At 41.8% G+C, this 19,860-nt stretch overlaps 1 protein-coding gene across 2 annotated transcripts in view; it reads left to right on the forward strand.

The window, feature by feature from the left end:
- Positions 1-19,860, forward strand: part of slc35f1 (solute carrier family 35 member F1) — a 312,694-nt gene that overhangs the window by 114,045 nt on the left and 178,789 nt on the right. For both annotated transcript variants that reach the window (XM_069888288.1, XM_069888289.1), the window contains exon 2: positions 11,136-11,311. In XM_069888288.1, the coding sequence (XP_069744389.1) occupies positions 11,136-11,311 (176 nt within the window). The remainder of the gene's footprint in view (positions 1-11,135; positions 11,312-19,860) is intronic.

Below are 19,860 nucleotides of genomic sequence, written 5' to 3' on the forward strand. Positions count from 1 at the left end.
GTTTCAGACGATAGGTATTCAGGGTGAAGTAGTGAAATGGATTCAACAATGGCTGGATGGGAGAAGCCAGAGAGTAGTAGTGGATGATTCCTTCTCAGACTGGAGGCTTGTGACTAGTGGTGTGCCTCAGGGATCAGTGCTGGGGCCATTATCTGGATGATAATGCGGTAAATTGGATTAGCAAGTTTGCAGGTGATACTAAGTTTGGAGGCATTGTAGACAGCAAAGATGTTTTTCAAAGCATGCAGAGGGATCTGGACCAGCTGGAAAAATGGCCAAAAAATGGAAGATGGAACTTACTGCAGACAAGTGTGAGGTGTTGCATTTTGGAAGGACAAATAAAGAAAGGAAATACATGGTAAATGGTAGGGCACTGAGGAATGCGATAGAACAGAGGGATGCAGATACATAATTCCCTGAAAGTGGCATCGCAGGTGAATAGGGTGGTAAAGAGAACTTTTGGCATATTGGCCTTCAAAAATCAAAGTATTGAGTACCGAATTGGGATATTATATTAAAGTTGTATAAGACATTGCTGAGGTCACATTTTGAGTGTTGTATGCAGTTTTAGTCACCTAGCTACAGAAGGTTATCAATAAGATAGAATGAGTGCAGAGAAGATTTACTAGGATGTTTCCTGGAACTGAGTTACAGGGAAAGGTTAAACAGTTATGACTTCATTCCCTGGACTGTAGAAGAATGAGGGGAGATTTGATAAAAGTATTAAAAATTATAAGGAGGTAAGACAGAGCAAATAGGCCTTTTCCATTGAGAGAAGATGAGATACAAACCAGAGGACATGGTTTAAGTGTGAAAGGGGAAAAGTTTAGGGGAAACTTCTTCAAATAGAAAGTGGTAGTGGTGTGGAACAAGTGGCGAATGTGGGCTCAATTTTAACATTTAAGAGGAATTTGGACAGGTACATGGATGGAAGAGGTATGGAAGGCTTTGGACTGGCTGCAGGTAAGTGGGACTAGGCAAAATAAAATGTTTTGGCACAGACTAGAAGGGCCGAAGAGGCCTATTTCTGTGCTATAATGTTCTATGGCTCTATGAAGTTGGACCGGGGAGAAAATATAGAGTCTGGGTAAGACAAAACCTTTGGTGGGGCAAGAGCAAGTGGAAATAATGGGTTGGGTTTATGTATCGTAGAACCTAGTAGTGAGGAGATAGGAAACAAAGAGATTGGAGGCCATGGGAGGGAGGTTCTTCCTGAAAAAAAATCAAAGGAGTAATCTCACTTCCTTCAAATCAAAGGAGTAGCCATGGGTACTCACATGGGACCCAGCTAGGCTTGCCTGTGGTTTTGGCTTTGTGGAGCAATCCATGTTGTAAGCCTACACTGGTAAGGGCCCTCAACTCTTCTTCCACTATATTGACGACTATATTGGGGCTGTCTCATGCAAATATGAAGAGCTCATCAACTTTGCTGCCAACTTCCATCCTGATTTCAAACTCACCTGATACATCTCTGACTAAGTTCTCCCCTTTCCGGATCTCTCTGGCTCCATCTCGGGAGACAAGCTGTCCTCCAACATATCTGACAAGCTTACTAACTCCCATAACTTCATCATCTACCTCTTCACACCTTCTCCTCTGCAAGGATTAGAATCCATTTTCACAATTTCTCCTCCTCTGACTCATCTATTCCTAAGATGAGGCCTTCAGTCCACATCATCTGAAATATCTGCTTTCTTCCACAAATGTGGCTTTCCCTTTATTACCATCAACTCAGTCCTCATCCGAATCTCCTCCATTTCCCACTCATCTGTCCTGTCCCCCTTCTGCCGCCAGATGCAACAAGCACAGGATTGCCCTTGTCCTTACCTACCATCCCACCAGCCTCTGCATCTGTAATTTATGCCACCCACAACATGATCCCACCACCAGACACATGTACCCTTCTCCTCCCTTCTCTGCCTTTTGTAGAGATCGCTACTTCCGTGATTCCCTTGTGCACTTACCCCTCCACACCAAATGACCTCTGATGCCTTCCCCTGTGACCGCAGGAAGTGCAACACTTGTGCCTACACCTCTTTGGGTCTTTCAAGTGAAACAACACTTGTGTGTCCATGGGCGTAATCTACTGCATCTGGTGTTCCCTTTGTAGCCTTCTCTACACCTTTGATGTGTCCACATCAGTGACCAGCACATCCCAGTAGTCAACTATTTCAATTCTGTGTCCCAATCCCATACTTGCATGTCTATCCATGGCTTCATGAATTATCCTACCAACAGGCTCTGCGTTATGGGGGGGGGGGGGGGGGGGGTTATTTGCAGACTATGCCCTCCCCCAATTAGTTAATGTGCCCCTCCCACCCATTCACAGAACTAGCATCACGAGATGGCTGCAGACCCCACTGAGTGATGCCGTCAAAGGGAGTGTCACCAAAATGAATCACGTGGTTTTGTCTCCACGGTCTATAAACATGTGTGTTCATCTGAAATGCCAGAGGGAGGGGGAAGTATGATGGTGTGGCGAACAGAGGAGGTCCATGGCAGGTATGGCACCCACTCCCCCCACTCTGCTGAATGAGTTCTCAAATGGCAGTTTGTTCACAACCCCCCCGCCCCCGCGGTTACCCCTAATGCCCCACAATTAAATCTCTTCTGATGCTGTCTCTGCCTGCCAAGACCAGCCATAAATTGGAGGAGCAACTCTTGAATTTCTGACTGGGCCAAATGGCATGAACATCGACTTCTCTGATCTCTGCTGACCTCCTCTCTATTCTCCCTCCCTTCCCTTTTCCCATGTCATCATTTCCCTTATCTCTCCACCCTTTCCATCTCCATTCATTGAGCCATCCCTCCTTCCTCTGCTTGCTGCTGTATCCTCCATTCTATATCCACCTATTACCTCCTGACTTTGGGACTGTGCTCCTCCCCCCACTCTATTTTGCCACACCTTGATAAAGGGCTTAAGTCTGAAATGTTGGTGATGTATCTTTATCTTTGCTCTATAAAAGACACTGTTTGACCTGCTGAGTTTCTCCAGCTTTGTGTTTTACATCAACCACAGTGTCTGCCGACTTTCCTGTTTTACAACTGTTCCTAGGGGGTAAACTGTTGCTCTATGCTTTCTCTTGAGCTAGAATTTCTTTCACTTTCAAGCAGTGGGCTGGGTCAAGAGTGAAATCTCCCTATTTGAGGAACATTTATCACAATTACTGGACATCAACAGAGGATATTGAGGTGGTGTGTTGGCCTAATGAAATTTGAGCGGCTGGTCTACATTGGATTGGCATCTTGGAAACTGCTACTGCGACAAAGGAGCTTCGAGAGAAAATCAACTGCATTAATTGATATTCTTGACAGCCACCAGAGTTATGGTTTTCAATTTTTAGTGAAAATTTAAAAAAACATACTGCAGATGTTAGAAATATGATGTAAAATCAGATACAGTAAAACTCCTGTTATCCAGAATTCCAGCAACAGACAGCCTCAAGCAACCAGCAAAACAAGCCCACAGAAAATAAATAGGTCACAAAGACAGAAGTTTAAAATGGGCGCACCTCTCCATTAGTTTGCCAGTCACACAACAAGCAATCTCAAGCAACCGGAAAATTTATTTATGTGGCATCCACCAATCCCAAAAAGGTGCTGGATACAGGGGTTTACTGTAAAATGCTAGAAAGAGTTAGCAGTTCAGGCAGCAAATATGGAAAGAGAAACAGTTAACCTTTCAAGTTGAAAACCTTTCTGATGAGGGATCTGCAAGCTACAATGTTAACTTTCCTTTTTCCATGGGTGTTATGTAACCTCCTGAGTTTTCCCAACAAATTTTTTTTGTTTTAATTTCAGTTTCCAGCCTTCTCAATAGGTAGTAGAGTGATGAGCTCGGTGACAGTACTTTATCTCAAGTATGGACAATGTATATTTCTGTGATAATCTTGCCATGAATCAGAGAATTCAATGCCTTTGTAACTTCAAACCTGTCTTCCCATGTGAGAGCTTGGCTTTCCATCCCAAAACTTCTATCCATGATACAGTGTACAAGTAATCACCATACAAAAACAGATCTTGTCAATATTTGGATGTAATGTGGGGCTACTCTATCAAGTGTAATGAAAGAATGAGCATGTAGTGTGCAATGTAGTTTGAGAAGCAAAGGAAATGCTTCCTCTTGGCAGGAAGTGAGGTGGTGAGACCAAGCCCCTAACTTGGCAGATGCAAGTGGTCTGAAGACCCTCCAATTTTCATGGCCCCACTTCAGTGCAAACCTTCTGCCAGCTATTCTTACATTGTGAAGCAGATGATTAATTAGAAGAGATTGAAATTTAACAGTTCCATTCTAGGGCTCTAGTAAATTTCTTGGTTGTCAGTAATCCTGAAGGAGATTTTAACTTCAGAAATGGCCTGTTTTCTTGATCATCTGGTTTTCTAGGTTGTCTGGAATTTGAAGTTCTAACGACAGCAAAACTCTGAGCATCTGCTCTCATTACACCTTGGAAACTAACAGGAAATTTGAGATTTCCTCGAATTTATAGTTTTTACAGTAACAAATATAACTGGTGTTAGTCATTTACTATTTTACTCACGTTGTGTCGATTTTGTAGCCTTCTCCAATGTAATCAGGGAAAATCAATGATATAATGTAAATTTCTGATTTTTTTTAAAAACTTTCCCCAAAATGAATGTTCTGAGGCAGAGATGAATTTTTAGTAGTACACAGCTGCTCAAAAAATTAATGTGTATCTGTATTTTTAATTTAGAATCATAGAACATTACAGCACAGAAACAAGCCCTTCGGCCTTTCTAGTCTGTGCCAAACAATTATTCTGCCTAGTTCCACTGATCTGCACCCAGTCCATAGCCCTCCATCCCTCTCCAATCCTTGTACCTGTCCATATTTTTTTCTTAAATGTTAAAATTGAGCCCATATTCACCACTTTGGCTGGCAGCTTGTTTCACACTCCCACTACCCTCTGTGAAAAATTTCCCTTTCATGTTTTCCCTAAACCTTTCCTCTTTCACCCTTAGCCCATCCTCTTTTTTTTGTTCTCACTTACCCCCAGTGGTAAAAGCCCACCTACATTTACTCTGTCTTTTCCCCTCATAATTTTAAATACCTTTACCAAATCTCCTCTCATTCAAGTCAAATTTATTGTCATCTGATTGTAAAAATATAACCCAATGAAACAGCATTCTCCAGTCCTTGATACAAATCACGCAGTCATACAATCAGACATAATACAGATTCAGGCAAACAATACATATGCAGGACAAAGTATTTAATTTATACAAATAATTGGAAATGTATTATTTCATGGATATGAGAATCTCAGATGGTTAGTGTGAGCAGTTTCTTTGGTTGTTCAACATTCTCACTGCCCGTGGAAAGAAGCTGTTCTTGTGAGCATGGTGGTGCTGGCTCTGATCCTCCTGTATATCTCTTGCTTATGGGAGCAGCTGAAAGACGCCGTGTGCAGGATGGAAGGGGTCCTCAATAATTTTTGTGCCCTTTTCAGACAATGATCTTGGTAGATCATGTCGATGACAGGGAGGGAGGCTGTAGTGATCCTCTCTGCCACTCATGGTCCTGTGGATGGACCTTCGATCCATTTCCCTGCAGTAACCATACCACACCGTGATTCAGCTGGCCAGGATACTCTTGATAGAGCTCCTATAGAAGGTTAACATATTGGTGGCTGGTAGCCTTGCTTCCTTAAGTTATCTCAGGGTTTGTAGTCCCTGTTGTGCCTTTCTCACAAGTGAAGAGATGTTGAGTGTCCACGACAGGTCACTAGTTAAGTGAACTCCAAGGAACTTGGTGCTCTCCACTCTCTCTACTACACAGTTGTTGATGTGTAATGAAGGGTGGGGCATTCCTGGTCCTCTTGAGGTCCATGATCATCTCCTTCATCTTGTCCACATTGAAACTCAGATTGTTTCTCTCACACTATTTCACATGATTTGCCACCTCTTCTCTGTAGTGCGACTCATCGCTCCAGGGAATAAAGTCATAAACTGTTTAACCTTTTCCTGTAACTTACTTCCTGAAGTCCAGGCAACATCGTATTAAATCTTCTCTGCACTCTATCTATCTTACTGATATATTTCCTGCAGTTAAGTAATCAAAACTGTGCACAATACTCCAAATTTGGCCTCACCAATATCTTAAAATGGCAATGCTGCCAGAGCTGCTTCAATTATGGTGCTGCCACTGGTGCAGACCCACAGAAAGCAGAGAGCAGAGTTACAATGCTTCGCAGGGTCCAACCACCAGGTCCAACTGCCGTCAGTTCCATACAGGCTTTGAATGGCCCATTAAAGGTGCCAACGGTAGTTTTATTTATTTTTGGGACAACGGGGTAAGGACCCAAGATGGCAGTGCCTGATATCGGCAGCAGCCATGAAGGGTTGCAGACGCGGGGAAGCAGAGTACTGGCTCAGACTACTAGAAAATGGGGAGCAGAGGAGAAGACCCTTGGGACGGTGACCACAGCAGCGGACCAATGAGGGGTCTTGCTGCTGAAAGAACCACATTGCGGCGGGCTGCTGGTGTCTCAAGGCAAGAAACCCACGGAGACTCTGGGCTGCTGGAGACTTTGGTCAAGGAAATCACACCTGGCTGCAAAATGCTGGAGACTGGCTCGAAACTGGCTGAAGGGGTACCAGGTATTGGAACCAGGATATGAGAGGATGATGCAGCGCTGAAAGCTTCCTAATCGTATTGGAGCTCAGGTTGCCGATGGTTTAGACTGGACTCTGTGTGTCTGTGGAAGTGCTGGGGGTGAATCCATGGACACTCGTTGACTGGGGTGCGGGGGGTGGAGAGGGGATTCTCTTTCTCGGACTGTAAGAGGCACTTCAGGCAATTTCTGCCAATGGCAAATCTCAAAACAGACAAAAGCAGTTTTGTGTTATATGACACTGTTTTTATTACATGGCAATAAATTGAATCTTATACAAGTTTATCATAACACCCCAACTTTTGTACTCAATTCTTTGATTTTTGAAGATTAATATGCCAAAAGCTCACTTTACAACTCTATATGACCCCGAAACCTGAAACCTTCCCTCTGCACCATGTTATTAGCCTTCTGTTAAGCTGCATTATCCTATTATTTCTAACATCACTAACACATGGCACAGGTAGCAATCCTGAGATTACAACCTTAGGGGTCCTGTCCTTCAACCTAGCGCCTAATTCCTGAACTCTCCTTGCAAGACTTCCTCGCCCTTCCTACCCACATCATTGATCCTTATATGAACCATGACATCTGAGTACCCTCCCTCCTGATAATGCTATGATCGCAATCTGAGATATCTCAGACCCTGGTACCAGAGAAGCAAAATTCTACAGAATCTATCTGTCCCCTTAACTGTGTCCCCTATCACTATAGCTCATCTCTTCTACTTCCTTCCCTTCTTAGCCACAAGGCCAGACTCTGTGCCAGGGACCTGACCATTGTGGCTTGTACCTGGTAGGTTCCCTCCCCAACCGTATCCAAGCTAGTATACTTGAGGGGAACAATCACCAGGTAGTCCTGCAATGACTGATGGTTCTCACCCAGCTACCTTCCTCCTGTTACAGCATACCTGTAACTGCGGTCTATTATCCCCTCTGCTTCCTGAATAATTCGGATGTCATCCAGCTCCAGTTCCTAAACAAGGTTTGTAAGGAGCTGCATTTGGATGCACTTCTCGCAGATGACATCATCAGGGATGCTATTGGCTTCCCTGACAATCCATATCCTGGAAGACTCAAACATTTCTAGCAATATAAATACTGAACACTTTATCAATAGTTATCATGGGTGTATAGAATTTGGAGAAGCTTCTAGCGGCAGAGGCTAGCTGTGACCTTTCTGTGCCTTTGACCTCCTATTTAAGTTATTGGAATGATTGGTGCAGATTCATGGCTGCTGTCTTTGATCAGGGAACTGTGTTTTGAATCTCCATTCAAGAGATTCAAGAGACACAGAGCCCATTTTGATAAGCTACAGGAATTACCACTAGGCAGTACCAACCAAGGCTTCATGCTCCACCTAACTCAAGTACTGAGCAAAATTCAATTGTGTAGCAGAAGAATATAAAGATTGGATTTTCAGAATGGTCTCTTTTAAGTTGTGTTGTTGAATGTGCAGCATTGCTCTTGAAAGAGCAATGTTGTTTCAGTGGTAGTGAACAACAGCAACACCATGGAAAGGCATGGCCTTTATTCCCAGATAATGCTCTAAAGCAGGGGTGTCAAACTCAAATTCACGGAGGGCCAAAATTAAAAACTTGGACTAAGTCGAGGGCCGAACTAAATATTTATTGAAAATTTTCAACAACATCTGCATGTTTTCTCTTCTTTCAACATATGTAATGTTAAACTTTTTCTTATTAAAATAAATGTTTAATAATAGTTTTGGATAAACTCTTTCCAGAAGCATTAACAAATGAGAAATAAAATATTCAATAAATAATATTTCTCTATAGAGGATTTGTCAAATGTTGCTAGTGTGCTGTCGAATAGTAAAATCTGAGGGCTATTGAGAATGTGGGAGAATAACATGATTCCTGAAACAATCAAATGGGTGACATGAACTCTAGCAGGGTTATTTGCCATGCCCTTTTTCCATTGGTACAGATGTCCTTTGATTGACACACTTTTCAAGTTTTGTGCCTAATGAGCTTGTATCCAGGTGCAGGACCATTTTTAACCAAGAATATATTTATCACTGTGACATGAAACTATTGGAAGATCGTTTTATCCTGAGATTAAAGTTCCTAATCCTTACTCAGGCCTGTGTGCGGGAGGGCGGGGTTTGCGGGCGATCGGGTTGGACAACGACAGTGCGGGGGCATCGGCTCTCGCTGCAGGGCGGCATCTCGGCGGATCAGCGACCCCGTCACCGTGAGTCGCGGATCGGCCTGCGGCAGGGAGGGGGAGTGGGCAACAGTCCTGGCGAGGTCAGGCCCGAGGCCTCCAGTTCCAGGCGCTGGGAAGCGGCCTTGGCTTCGCCTGACACCGGCCAGGCCCCAAAACCAGAGTCCACGGTGAGACCCTGCAATGTAAACAGAGGAGGTGGGGGCGATTAGCAGGCTGACGCCAATGCATTCTGGGATTTGTTGTATTACTGTGCATGCGCTATACTGGCGCGGCGGCCAGCGGGCCACCTCTAATACATTTTTGAAATGATCTTGTGGGCCAAATATAATTATATCGCGGGCCAGAGCTTGACATGTGTGCTCTAAAGGAACATTGCATGCCACATCATTATACATCTGATGCAGAAATAAAATCATGGCATTCACGGCCAGTTAAAATTTTAAATGTCCAGATTAGTGTAATTCATTCCTAAAAAGGTGACACTCTTGTTCTACTCCAGATACAACTGATTTAAATTTGCAATGATAATAAACAGTGTTTTGCGCTGAATTATGTTGTGATGAGTAAGTCGATAATTATTACGATCTAAGCCAGGGGTGGCCAAACTACAGCCCCTGGGCAAACTGTGACCCATTGACTATTTTTAAATGGCCCAGGATGAATTTTAAAAATCAAATGGAATATGGCCCATTAGAACAATAAATTGCACTGTTTGCACATCGCACTTCATAGTTTCAACACAGATTTCACTACCATTTTGAACAACAGCTAGGCAACCATTGCACTTCTTATTTTCAATAGTAGATGTTGCTGCCATTTTGAACAACTACGAGACTGACCAGTGCAATGTTACTCATTGATGAAAATGCTTGCCTAATTTTAAAAAAATTACCTCAGTTGATTAAACATGGCAGAACTGAAAAGACAGAACAAGGAAGGGAGTGCTGAAAATTTCAGACACGGTGGGAAAATGAATACGTTTTCACTGAAGTCAACAGGAAGTGAGTTTTGATTTGCAAAGAAGATGTTAACTTTAATAGCTTATCTTTAATAGCCTATTTACTTATTTACACATTGCATCATAATCATTAAGGTGGGCTATGAACTGTGTTCACTGAGAATTGTGGAGGAATATTGGAGACGGCCTTGTCCCTTGATCTTTACCCTGTTCTTATTTTGCACCCATCTTTTTATCGTGTACTGCTTTTTGAATGAATTTTAAAGAGTTGTATTCATTTAAGTTAAATGTAATAGCAGCAGGTACAGAAATGCCTATATTATATGAGGACATCACTAGACTACTGCAATGTCAACAGTTAAACTCTTCAGTAGTGTCAGATAGTTATTTTGATAGAAAATGTATAGGGGTTTTCTGGTCTAAAAATACAATTTTTCCTGCAGTATAACTGGTTGAAAACTGCCAGGCTTAATATTGTTTGGACCATGACTCCTTATATTTTTCTGTATGAAGCTCACAACCAAAAATATTTGGCCACCCCTGATCGAAGCAAATGGACGATTCAATGATGTTAACCATGAGGAAGAGAAGATGTTCATTTAGTATCTATGAGATTTTAGTGAACCAGAGCATCATGGAGAGAATAGCCTCTTCAAAATGCTGAAGATGTATTTGGTGCCAGCATCATTTTGAAGGTCGAGGTTTGGTGGGTGGGATGGAAAGTGAGGATGAGGGGCAGAAAAGGAATGGGAACTTGTTCCTTCCCAAAATACATCCCAAATATAAGGTCCTGTTTGGCATGTGTCAGGAATATGATTTTATGATTAGTTTCTTCCAAAACTGAAGCACACATATGAGGAAAAGATGTCTCCAATAAGGAGTTCTTGACATGTAATAAAATTCTGTTCTCTTGAAAGTTTAAGTTATGGGCTCCTCTTTTAGAAGATGGAGTGTCCACCAGGAGTGGAGTCATCAATGCAAGTCAAGAACTTCCCATTCACTGGTTTCATTCAGAAGGATGATGTGACAAGCTATTTGTCTGAAAATACAGGATTTTCAATTTATGTTGCATTGCTACCCATCATGGGGCTTGGGCTGTGAAAACATTCCTTCAGACAGCTAACTTTTCTCTCTTTCAGACATGCTTACCAAAGACTGAACAATACAAAAGTAATTTTAATTTGTAAACAGTAACTGTTATAGAAGTTTGTAAATTGTTTCAGATTTTTCAAATCCATCTTAATTGTAAGAATGGCTCCCTCTGGGGCCCTATCCATGTTACCACTCAATCAGTGAAAACAAAATTGTCGCTAGTCATTAACTTTGGCCTAATATGCAAATCACTTGTTCCTTTAGAGAGCTGCTGGTGTCGCTGGCACTGGGCCAAGTGCTATCATTGTTGATCTGTGGTATAGGCCTGACTAGCAAGTACTTGGTGGAGGACTTCCATGCCAACACTCCAGTGTTTCAGAGTTTTCTCAACTACATCCTCCTGTTCCTGGTATACACTACCACGTTGGCAGTACGACAAGGTAGGCCACACTTCATAACACCTTCCTCTTTTAATTGTAATGGCTGGAAACAAAGATCATTCATCCACTGTGTTATTGCAAATTGTGAAATATTTTTGTGTTAAATTAACGAGAAAAAATGCAGTGAAGTCAGTTAATCAGGTGGTAGCAATATTGAGATTTCCGTGTTACCTTATGGTACTAATTTAGTCATAATTCTCATTTGTAAAACAATGCATTACTGAAATAACTCAGTGGATCAGACAGCATCCATGGATAGAAATAGTCAGTCATTATTTCATGTCTGAACCCTTTATGGAGACCCAAAACATTGACTGGCCTTTTCTAGTCATAGGTGTTGTGTGACCTACTGAGTTCCTTCAGCAATTCTGTTTGCTCAAGATTCCAACATCTGCAGTCTCTGTTTGACTATCCTTATTCAGTGTTACTAATGACAGGCTAGCTTGGAGCAGTGATTCAATGGATTTAAGTGCAAATGCTGCAAGTAATAGTATGTTAGCTTGAAATGAATATCCATGATAATGTTTGTTAGCTGGTAACAATGGCTCTTTATCAGATTGGCTCTTGGTACTTGCTACTATAATATAAATGTAATTCTACAGTACAACTTATACTAGTCATTTTAATGTGTTATCACTCTTGAAATAGTGATCAATTTAGAATGAATAATATATAGAGAGTGAGCCATACAGGACTGTGCAGAGAAAAGAAGAGAGTTCTTGATAAATATGATTAAAAATACTCTAGCATGAGTACTGTGTGCAGTTCTGGTCATCGAATTACAGGAAGGATAATAATAAGGTAGAGAGAGGGCAGAGATTTATGAAAATATTACCTGGGTTTCAGAATCTAGATTACAAAGAAAGATTTAGCAAATTAGATCTTTATTCTTTGGAGCATAGAAGGTTGAGAGGGGATTAGATAGAGGTATTTAAGGTTATGAGAGGGTTAGATAGAGTTGATGTGGATAGGTTTTTTCCCATTGAGAGTAGGAGAGATTGAAACAAAAGGTAATGAGTTAAGGGGAAAAGTTTAGAAGTAGCATGAGGGGGAACTTCTTTATTCAGAGGGAGGTGGCTGTTTGGAATGAGCTTTCGGGAGAAGTAGTGGTGGCAGGGTGAATTTTGTCATTTAAGGAAAGATTGGATAGGTATATGGATGGGCAGGGTGCAGGTAGGTGGGACTAGAGGAGAGTTTTTTAGTTTGGTGCAGACTATAAGAACCAAGCCTGTTTCCATGCTGTAATTGTTATATGGTTCCTATTCTTTTGTCTAGTTTCTTTTGTGCAGGCTGGATGGTGACCGAAAGATCACTATCCATTCCATCCAGATCCTGGATTCTTTTCACATGGGATTTATACCACTATCTTCTCCAAAGAAAATTAGGCATGGAAAATAGTTGAACTTCCATTCATAATAGATAACAAGCTGAATCCAATTCCTACACACCATTCCCAAGATCCATTCTCCTGCACAGAACCAATCCATACTCCCTCTGCAGATCACTGGTTGTCGTAACATTATTTCAAAGCTGCTAAATGGAGACATCAGACTATAGGTGCTGTAATTTGGAGCACAAAACAAACTACTGGAGGAACTCAGTGAATTATGAGACAAAACCTAGACCTCCACAGATGTTGCTTAACCTGTTGAGTTCTTCCAGCAGTTTTTTTTTGTAATTGCAGCAAAGGTTACTTCAAGAAAATGTGCACAGTTAGTGTAGAGGTCAGAATGGTTAGTGTAACACTGTTACAAGGCTAGCGTCATGGATTTGAACCTGGCACTCTCTGTAAGGAGTTTGTACATTCTCCCTATGTCTGTGTGGGTTTCCTTCTGGTGCTCCAGTTTCCTCCCACCCTTCAAAACATATCAAGAGTTGTAGGTTAATAGAAGTATTTGGGCAGCATTTGTTCGTGGACCAGAAGGTGTTACCATGCTGCATGTCCAAATTAAAATGTCATCAGAAAACTATCCCCATTCTCACCTCATTCAACCTTTAAATACTTTAATGTATGCACCATTATTTGAGATAAATATTATTTTATATTATTTCATGAAATTCATCAATTACTCCAATCAACCAGCTGAAAGGAGACTGAAAAGTGCGAATATCGGACCTTGGATTGAATGGGGCATTTTGGTGGTAACCTCCACAAATCTGAAAATTTATACCCTTGCCAACAAAAAAGTGTAGTTTTTGGTTCAACCTTTGCTTATTGTTAAAATGTCACAGATAGTCAGGAACATTCTGCTGATGTAAAGACTGTTGACTGGCAGCCTCTCAACTTATGATAGGCTACGATGCTTTTACCAAATTCGTCAAGTGCATTTAAATTAATATGGCGTGCCTTTTCCAGTGATTATTCTCCTGCACTCTCATTCAGTGGCTGTCTTCGTGGTGAGAGACTGGCAGCCTCTCAACTTATGATAGGCTACGATGCTTTTACCAAATTCGTCAAGTGCATTTAAATTAATATGGCGTGCCTTTTCCAGTGATTAGTCTCCTGCACTCTCATTCAGTGGCTGTCTTCGTGGTGAGAGACTGGCAGCACCCTGTCTGGAGCCATTATTGTGATAATGATCAGACAGTGTATCAGGAACACCGGGGGAGGAGTTTAAAAAAAAACCACTCTCTGTAAAGACTACTTCAAAGTCCTGGAACCCTCCGAAGTAATGCAGGCCTGGTCTTCCAACACTGTTGTCACTGAGAGATGTGACATGCTGCGGATACATACTTCGGCCCCCCTCTAATGCCTGGGCTGCTCTTTCTATCGAGGATAGGGTCATGTTATCTCTCAGCTTCATTATCATTGGGACCCAAATGGCCACAGCAGGTTTCTGCATCGTCTTGCAATATCACTGCTGCATTTGAGAGATCACGGAGGCATGGTATTCGTAGAGACAATTTCATCTCCCTTGATTTCAGTGAGGAACAGGTGGAACCTTCAACACTGGGTGTGCCATCATTCTACAAGTGAAGAAAGCCACACTTGCCCTAATAAGACAGCCTATCAATGATGTACACCTCAACACTGTTAGAAATTGCTTTCTTTCCGTTACTAATTAACCAATTGGATGATTGGACATTTTTCACGATGGTGAGTCATTTTACAGGGAAGTAGAAATAAACTGTCAGATATTTTCCTACACCTGGCATTGCCCAAAGGATGAGCTACTTTCATGATGCCTGGCACCAAATCATACGTCAACCACAGTCACATTAATGAAGTAGAATCCCATGGCACCCAGCAGCAGTGGTGACTTCATTGCTGTGTGGTGGACCACCAAATAATGGATGGAGAGCCGTACACAGCACCTGAGAGAATGAGACAAATGCTGAAGAGGACCAGGAGCATAAGGAAGGATACCAGGAGAAGAACCAACAGAACTCTACAAACTTTCTCCCTCTCCCATGCCTCATCTTTGGCATCAGTAATATGCATTGCTGTTGTAAAGGGGAATGTGCCTTTAGGAATAGAAGCATTATTTGGATGGCTAACAATGAATTGTCAACAGCAGCTTTCAACTGATGCATTTTAGGGAAATGAATTAATGGTATAATGATTATGGAGAAAGACATTCCCAATGTATATTTTATAAATAAAGTATATTTTTAGAGTTATTTTAAAAATCTGATTTTTTTTTTCAATGTTTAAGTCCAGATGATTTCTTAGGGCCAATTTTATGATTTGGTTGGGAAAAAAAAACTGAGTGGATATTTGTCCAAACTCAGCACCAGTTTTCAACAGAAAAGAAGGATGAAGTAAACGTCTTGGGTATTTGGACTGTAATTGCCTTATTTCTTTCTTCGATCTGTCCTCTCTTCTGAAGCTTTCATATTTTCTAATTTTATCTCCTGATAAAGTGATTTGAATTTTCCTTTATCCACAGCATTAATTCAATATTTTTTGTGTCCCCCTTTCACTTGCTTTAGAACTGCCATATCACATAACAGGTATTTGTAAATACCTAAAAAGTAATGCCTATTGGAAAGATTAAATTTGGCTGATGATTATTCAAAAGGAGGCAAAATTATTTTATTTTTATGCAGATGTTGATCCTTTTTATGAGAAATGTAAATTTTTTGAAGCCTCTCTGATTCATATGTTCTGCGAATTCCCAAATTTAGAGAGGTTTTGGAAAGAGATTCTTCAAACTCTATCAACAATTTTCAAGATTAACATGGAACCCTGTCCGTTAATTGCTCTGTTTGGTTTTTCTCGTGACTCAGATGAAACTCTATCAGCATCTCAGGAAAAACATCAGAGAGGCAGACAAGCTATTTTACTGAAATGGAAAGGAGATTCATCCCCTCCTCATACACAGTGGTTATATGATGTAATGTCCTATTTAAGTTTAGAGAAAATCAAATATAATATTAAAGATAAAGTTGTAATTTATGAATTTATGAGGCTCATTCTTAGAATTTTTTATATAATTGGAAGAATTAATAATTATTATACATTCCGGGAATTCTTCATCTGTTCTCTGTGGGGGGGTTGGTGGGGGGGATGCCGTTCCAGGTGTGGTATGCAGACTGGGGTGGGGGGGGGGGGTCGGTGGTGGGGAAGGACACTTATTTTGGCACTAGTGTCAACTAGGAAGCACCTTCTGGACAGAGAGTCCCACAGGTGGAAGAGGCTCTCACGTTTGCCAACTGCCACATCCATCAATGACAGTTGGCCATGGCGTTTCCCTGAAACACACAGGGTGGATAGCATTGATGGCCCCTGCACGCCATCGCTGAAGATGATAGGAATACTGTTGGGTTGGGGGGGTCCTCATGCCTCTCGGCTTACTGTGGCCCTGTTGCTGGCTGTGTGCAGGGCCTAACAACCCACTCCACTGAAGTGCCATTTTCTTTCTTCGCTCTCTAGAGTACTTCCACCCAGGCGGCAAGTTTCCTGGGGTCGCTGAAGTTCTCATCAGTGAGCAAGAGTTGGATATCTTCAGGCAGCTGCTCGTGGAAAATCTGCTCGAAGTGCAGGCAAGGCCTGTGTCCCTCAGCAAGGGCGAGCATTTCGCTCATTAAGGCGGTTGGGGCCCTGTCCCCCAAGCCATCCATATGCTGAACCACACGTTTGGCTGCGATGCCCAGAAAGTTGGCAGCTTCAACGAAACCACACGAAGAGCTGCTTGTACCGTCATCTTCGGGTCATCATCCGCTGGAGCTCCATGCTGCTGTGTTCCTTTATGTGCTTGGCATGAGGAACAGGCTACGCTGTTCCTTTCACATCTGCTGGAGCTCTGCTTTCCACTAGGCACCAACATTCATAATGTTAGCATGATGTTAATCTATGAATAGAAGAATTTCTCCTTGAGCCTAATCTGACACTGAATAAGATCAAGGCTGAACCAATCTTCGTCTCGATGCTACTTTTTCTGCTGTCTCTCCATTTCACTTGTCTCCCTTGTAACTGAACTATCTGGTCTTCTCTCCCTTGGATATATTCTGTGGCCCTGCCTCAATAGATTCTTGATGAACACAATTCCAAGAGTTGCAGCTGTCTGAAAGAAGAATATCCTCATTGCCTTCTTACATGGGTAATCTCTTGTTCTGAACCTGTTTCTCATTCTTTATATTACAACTATAAGTAATAAACCTATCAGCATTCACCTTACCCATCTCCTTCAGAATCTTAGATATTTCTTTGAGGCTGCCCCTCACTCTTCGATACTTCAATAAACATTGGCTCATTTTGTTCAACCATTTCTCGCGTGTCAGTCTTTTCATCCCAGCAATCAAATGAGTGAAATTTTTCTACAGTGCCTCCATAAGGAGCTCTCCAGCTGTGGTCTCAGCAGCACTCTATCAAGTTTTCATTTTGCTTATTTTCCAATTGAACAGAATCAGTTGAATGTGAAAAGGAAGTTCTTGGTCTTTGAAATTCATTTAAATTTTACTTTTTATCTATAACCCTTTGTTCTTGAACCCTGAGCTCCCAGAAGTGATTTGTTTCCAAGTTCTGATCTTCTGTAATTTTAAGTATGTATCCTATTGTTCCATAATTACATTTCTTACAACAACATTACTTTTCATGACTTACTTTGTAGTTGCATGTACAGTAGCCCCCAGGTTACGACAGAGCTCCATTCCTGAGAAGAGCAATAGTCAGCCAGCCTCAGACTATTCAGTGAGTGTGTAAGGGGAGTTTGATCAATGCTCTCAGATCAGATCACCTCCACTTAACTCTCACATGTTGTCCCACAGGGGATGAAGGCACATGGAACTGCCTCATTCCCATCTGACAAATGATGTCCCCAGCCCTGCAGCAACTAGCAAATCCATCTTGTTGATCTTCCAAAAGCTTATTGGTATATATGGGCGTCTTATAATTCAGGTGTTTGTAATCCAGGAAGGACCTGTATGTGGAAGTATGTGGAAACTGCAATAAGCTATGCACAGGGCTGGTGCCCTCCTGGTCTCTGTTGTCCAACGACTTGCTTGGTAAACTCACCGGATTAAATGAGTAACTGGAGAACTTTTAAAATAGGTACTTTAAGATTTCATTTGATGTACAATGGGATTAAAATAGTTGGCCAATTGGAGGTCCTTGCTGTTGCAATTATGTTAATTCCACACACCATTGCCACATCAACATGCATGTCCACTGCCTCATGGGCTTCCAGATCGAGGTCACCTGCAAATGGAGGAACAATACCTTGTATTCTGTCTCCGCATTCTCCAACCAGACGGCATCGGTATTGATTTCAATTTCTGTTCACCCCCCTCATAGAGTCCTTTCCCCATGCCTCCTTTCCTTCAACACTCCACCCACTTCCCTTCCTTCTATCAGCCAGCTAACCTTCTTAGCTCTTTGCCTTCTCTCCTATACCTTCTTTCTCTTTCTACTCACCTATCTTTATCCATGTATTAACTCTTACCTGTTAGTTTGTGCCCCCCCCCCCACTTCCCGTTCCTACCCTCTCTCCTCCTTCTTCCTCCTTCCCCCCACATATTTTATTCAGGCATCTACCTGCTTTTCCTCATTCATGACAGCATCAAATCTTTTTGCTTCCTATGAATGCTGTGTGACCTGTTGAGTTTCTCCAGTACTTTTGTGTACTATACGGGACCCAAGTGTCTTCATATGTTCTTGTTTGACTTCATAAATTGGATGCTATTTTTGTCTTTTAGTTAGTTTTAGTCAGCATTAATGGCATTTAATTTTTGCTGTTCCTTTGGGTTCTTTGGTCATATATTTTAATGACTAATATGCCCCAATTAGTATTATGAAAAGGCAGATCTTAATTTATTTGTTTTAAATTAAAATTTCTTAATACTCCTGAGATGCATGTGACCTAGAACATGAGGGTGCATTACAATAAAGCAGTTTAATGATAGATGCCAGAAACTCTTTCTTTTCTCATTGGTGTGGAAACAGTGATCTGTTGATAGGTCACAGCCAGTGAAGATGGTGCTGAGAGTGAAACAGAATCATACAGGCCAAAAAGATTCAAGTTTCTGAGGAAGAGCTCAGGCCCGGTTATAAATTATTTTCTCCAGAGGAACGCAGCTCTGCATTTCCTTGTTCCATCAGTTGATACCAAGACTAGAGTTGGACTTCCAAGTCGCAGCAATGCACTTCCTGGCCACTGCCAATGCAATTAACACAAATTGGATTTGACATTTGGACAGCTTCATTGTCAGCCTTATGTCCGTTATATTTCCCAGCAGGAACAACTTTGGGTCCTGAGGGAATTGCTTGCCTATAATTTTCTCAAGGACTTGGCCTAGATCTACCCAGGTTGCATACACGAATATCTCAGTCGCAATGCCACATCTGAAGCATTGGTCCGAGAGCTCTGGTTTTGATCTGTTTATTTTCTGTTGGATTATATACAACTGATGCAAAAAGTTACACTGGACCATCCTGTGCCTTGAATTGATGACCGTGGTCATGCTTTCCCAGCACAAGTTGGACCAGCACAAATACAGAACTTTTCATTAGATCTGGCAGCCATACATCCACTACATAAGTGCATGGCGGTGATTGGTTTCCCCATTCCTTGCTGTGGCTTTCTCTCCCTCAAACTGATACCGATCAAGGAAAGTCAGGAATGAGTATCTGCCCAGAGGCTGCCCACTGAGCTGCAACAATCCCTGCCCCTTATTTATTATTTATTTTCCTAGGGTTAAAGTTTTGTTGTTGCTGGTCAAAGTTTGAGTGAGTCATCTTGTTTTATGTGTGGGGGGAGGGGGGGGGGTTGGTAGAGACACGGGCTTGTATATATAGTCCTAAAAAAATGAATATATGTATATTTGTATGTGAACTGCCATTGTTGACATGAACTGTATATGGCTGTACAAACTTGTGTGAAAATATAAATAAAATATATATTTTTTTAAAGTTCAGGCCAGAAACACTGATTGTCTTTTACTTCCTCTGGATACGATGGGAGCTGCTGAGTTTATCTAGCATTTTATGTTCTGCAGTTCAATTTTAATGATTTCTTATACAATGCTTGGATATTTAGTGGGCACTTGAATGGAAGCATCACGATAGCTGCCTGGATGGTAGGGGGTGACTTGCAAGATGTACTGTATAA

This window comes from Narcine bancroftii, chromosome 6 (assembly GCF_036971445.1).
Source record: "Narcine bancroftii isolate sNarBan1 chromosome 6, sNarBan1.hap1, whole genome shotgun sequence".
Lineage (NCBI taxonomy): Eukaryota > Metazoa > Chordata > Chondrichthyes > Torpediniformes > Narcinidae > Narcine > Narcine bancroftii.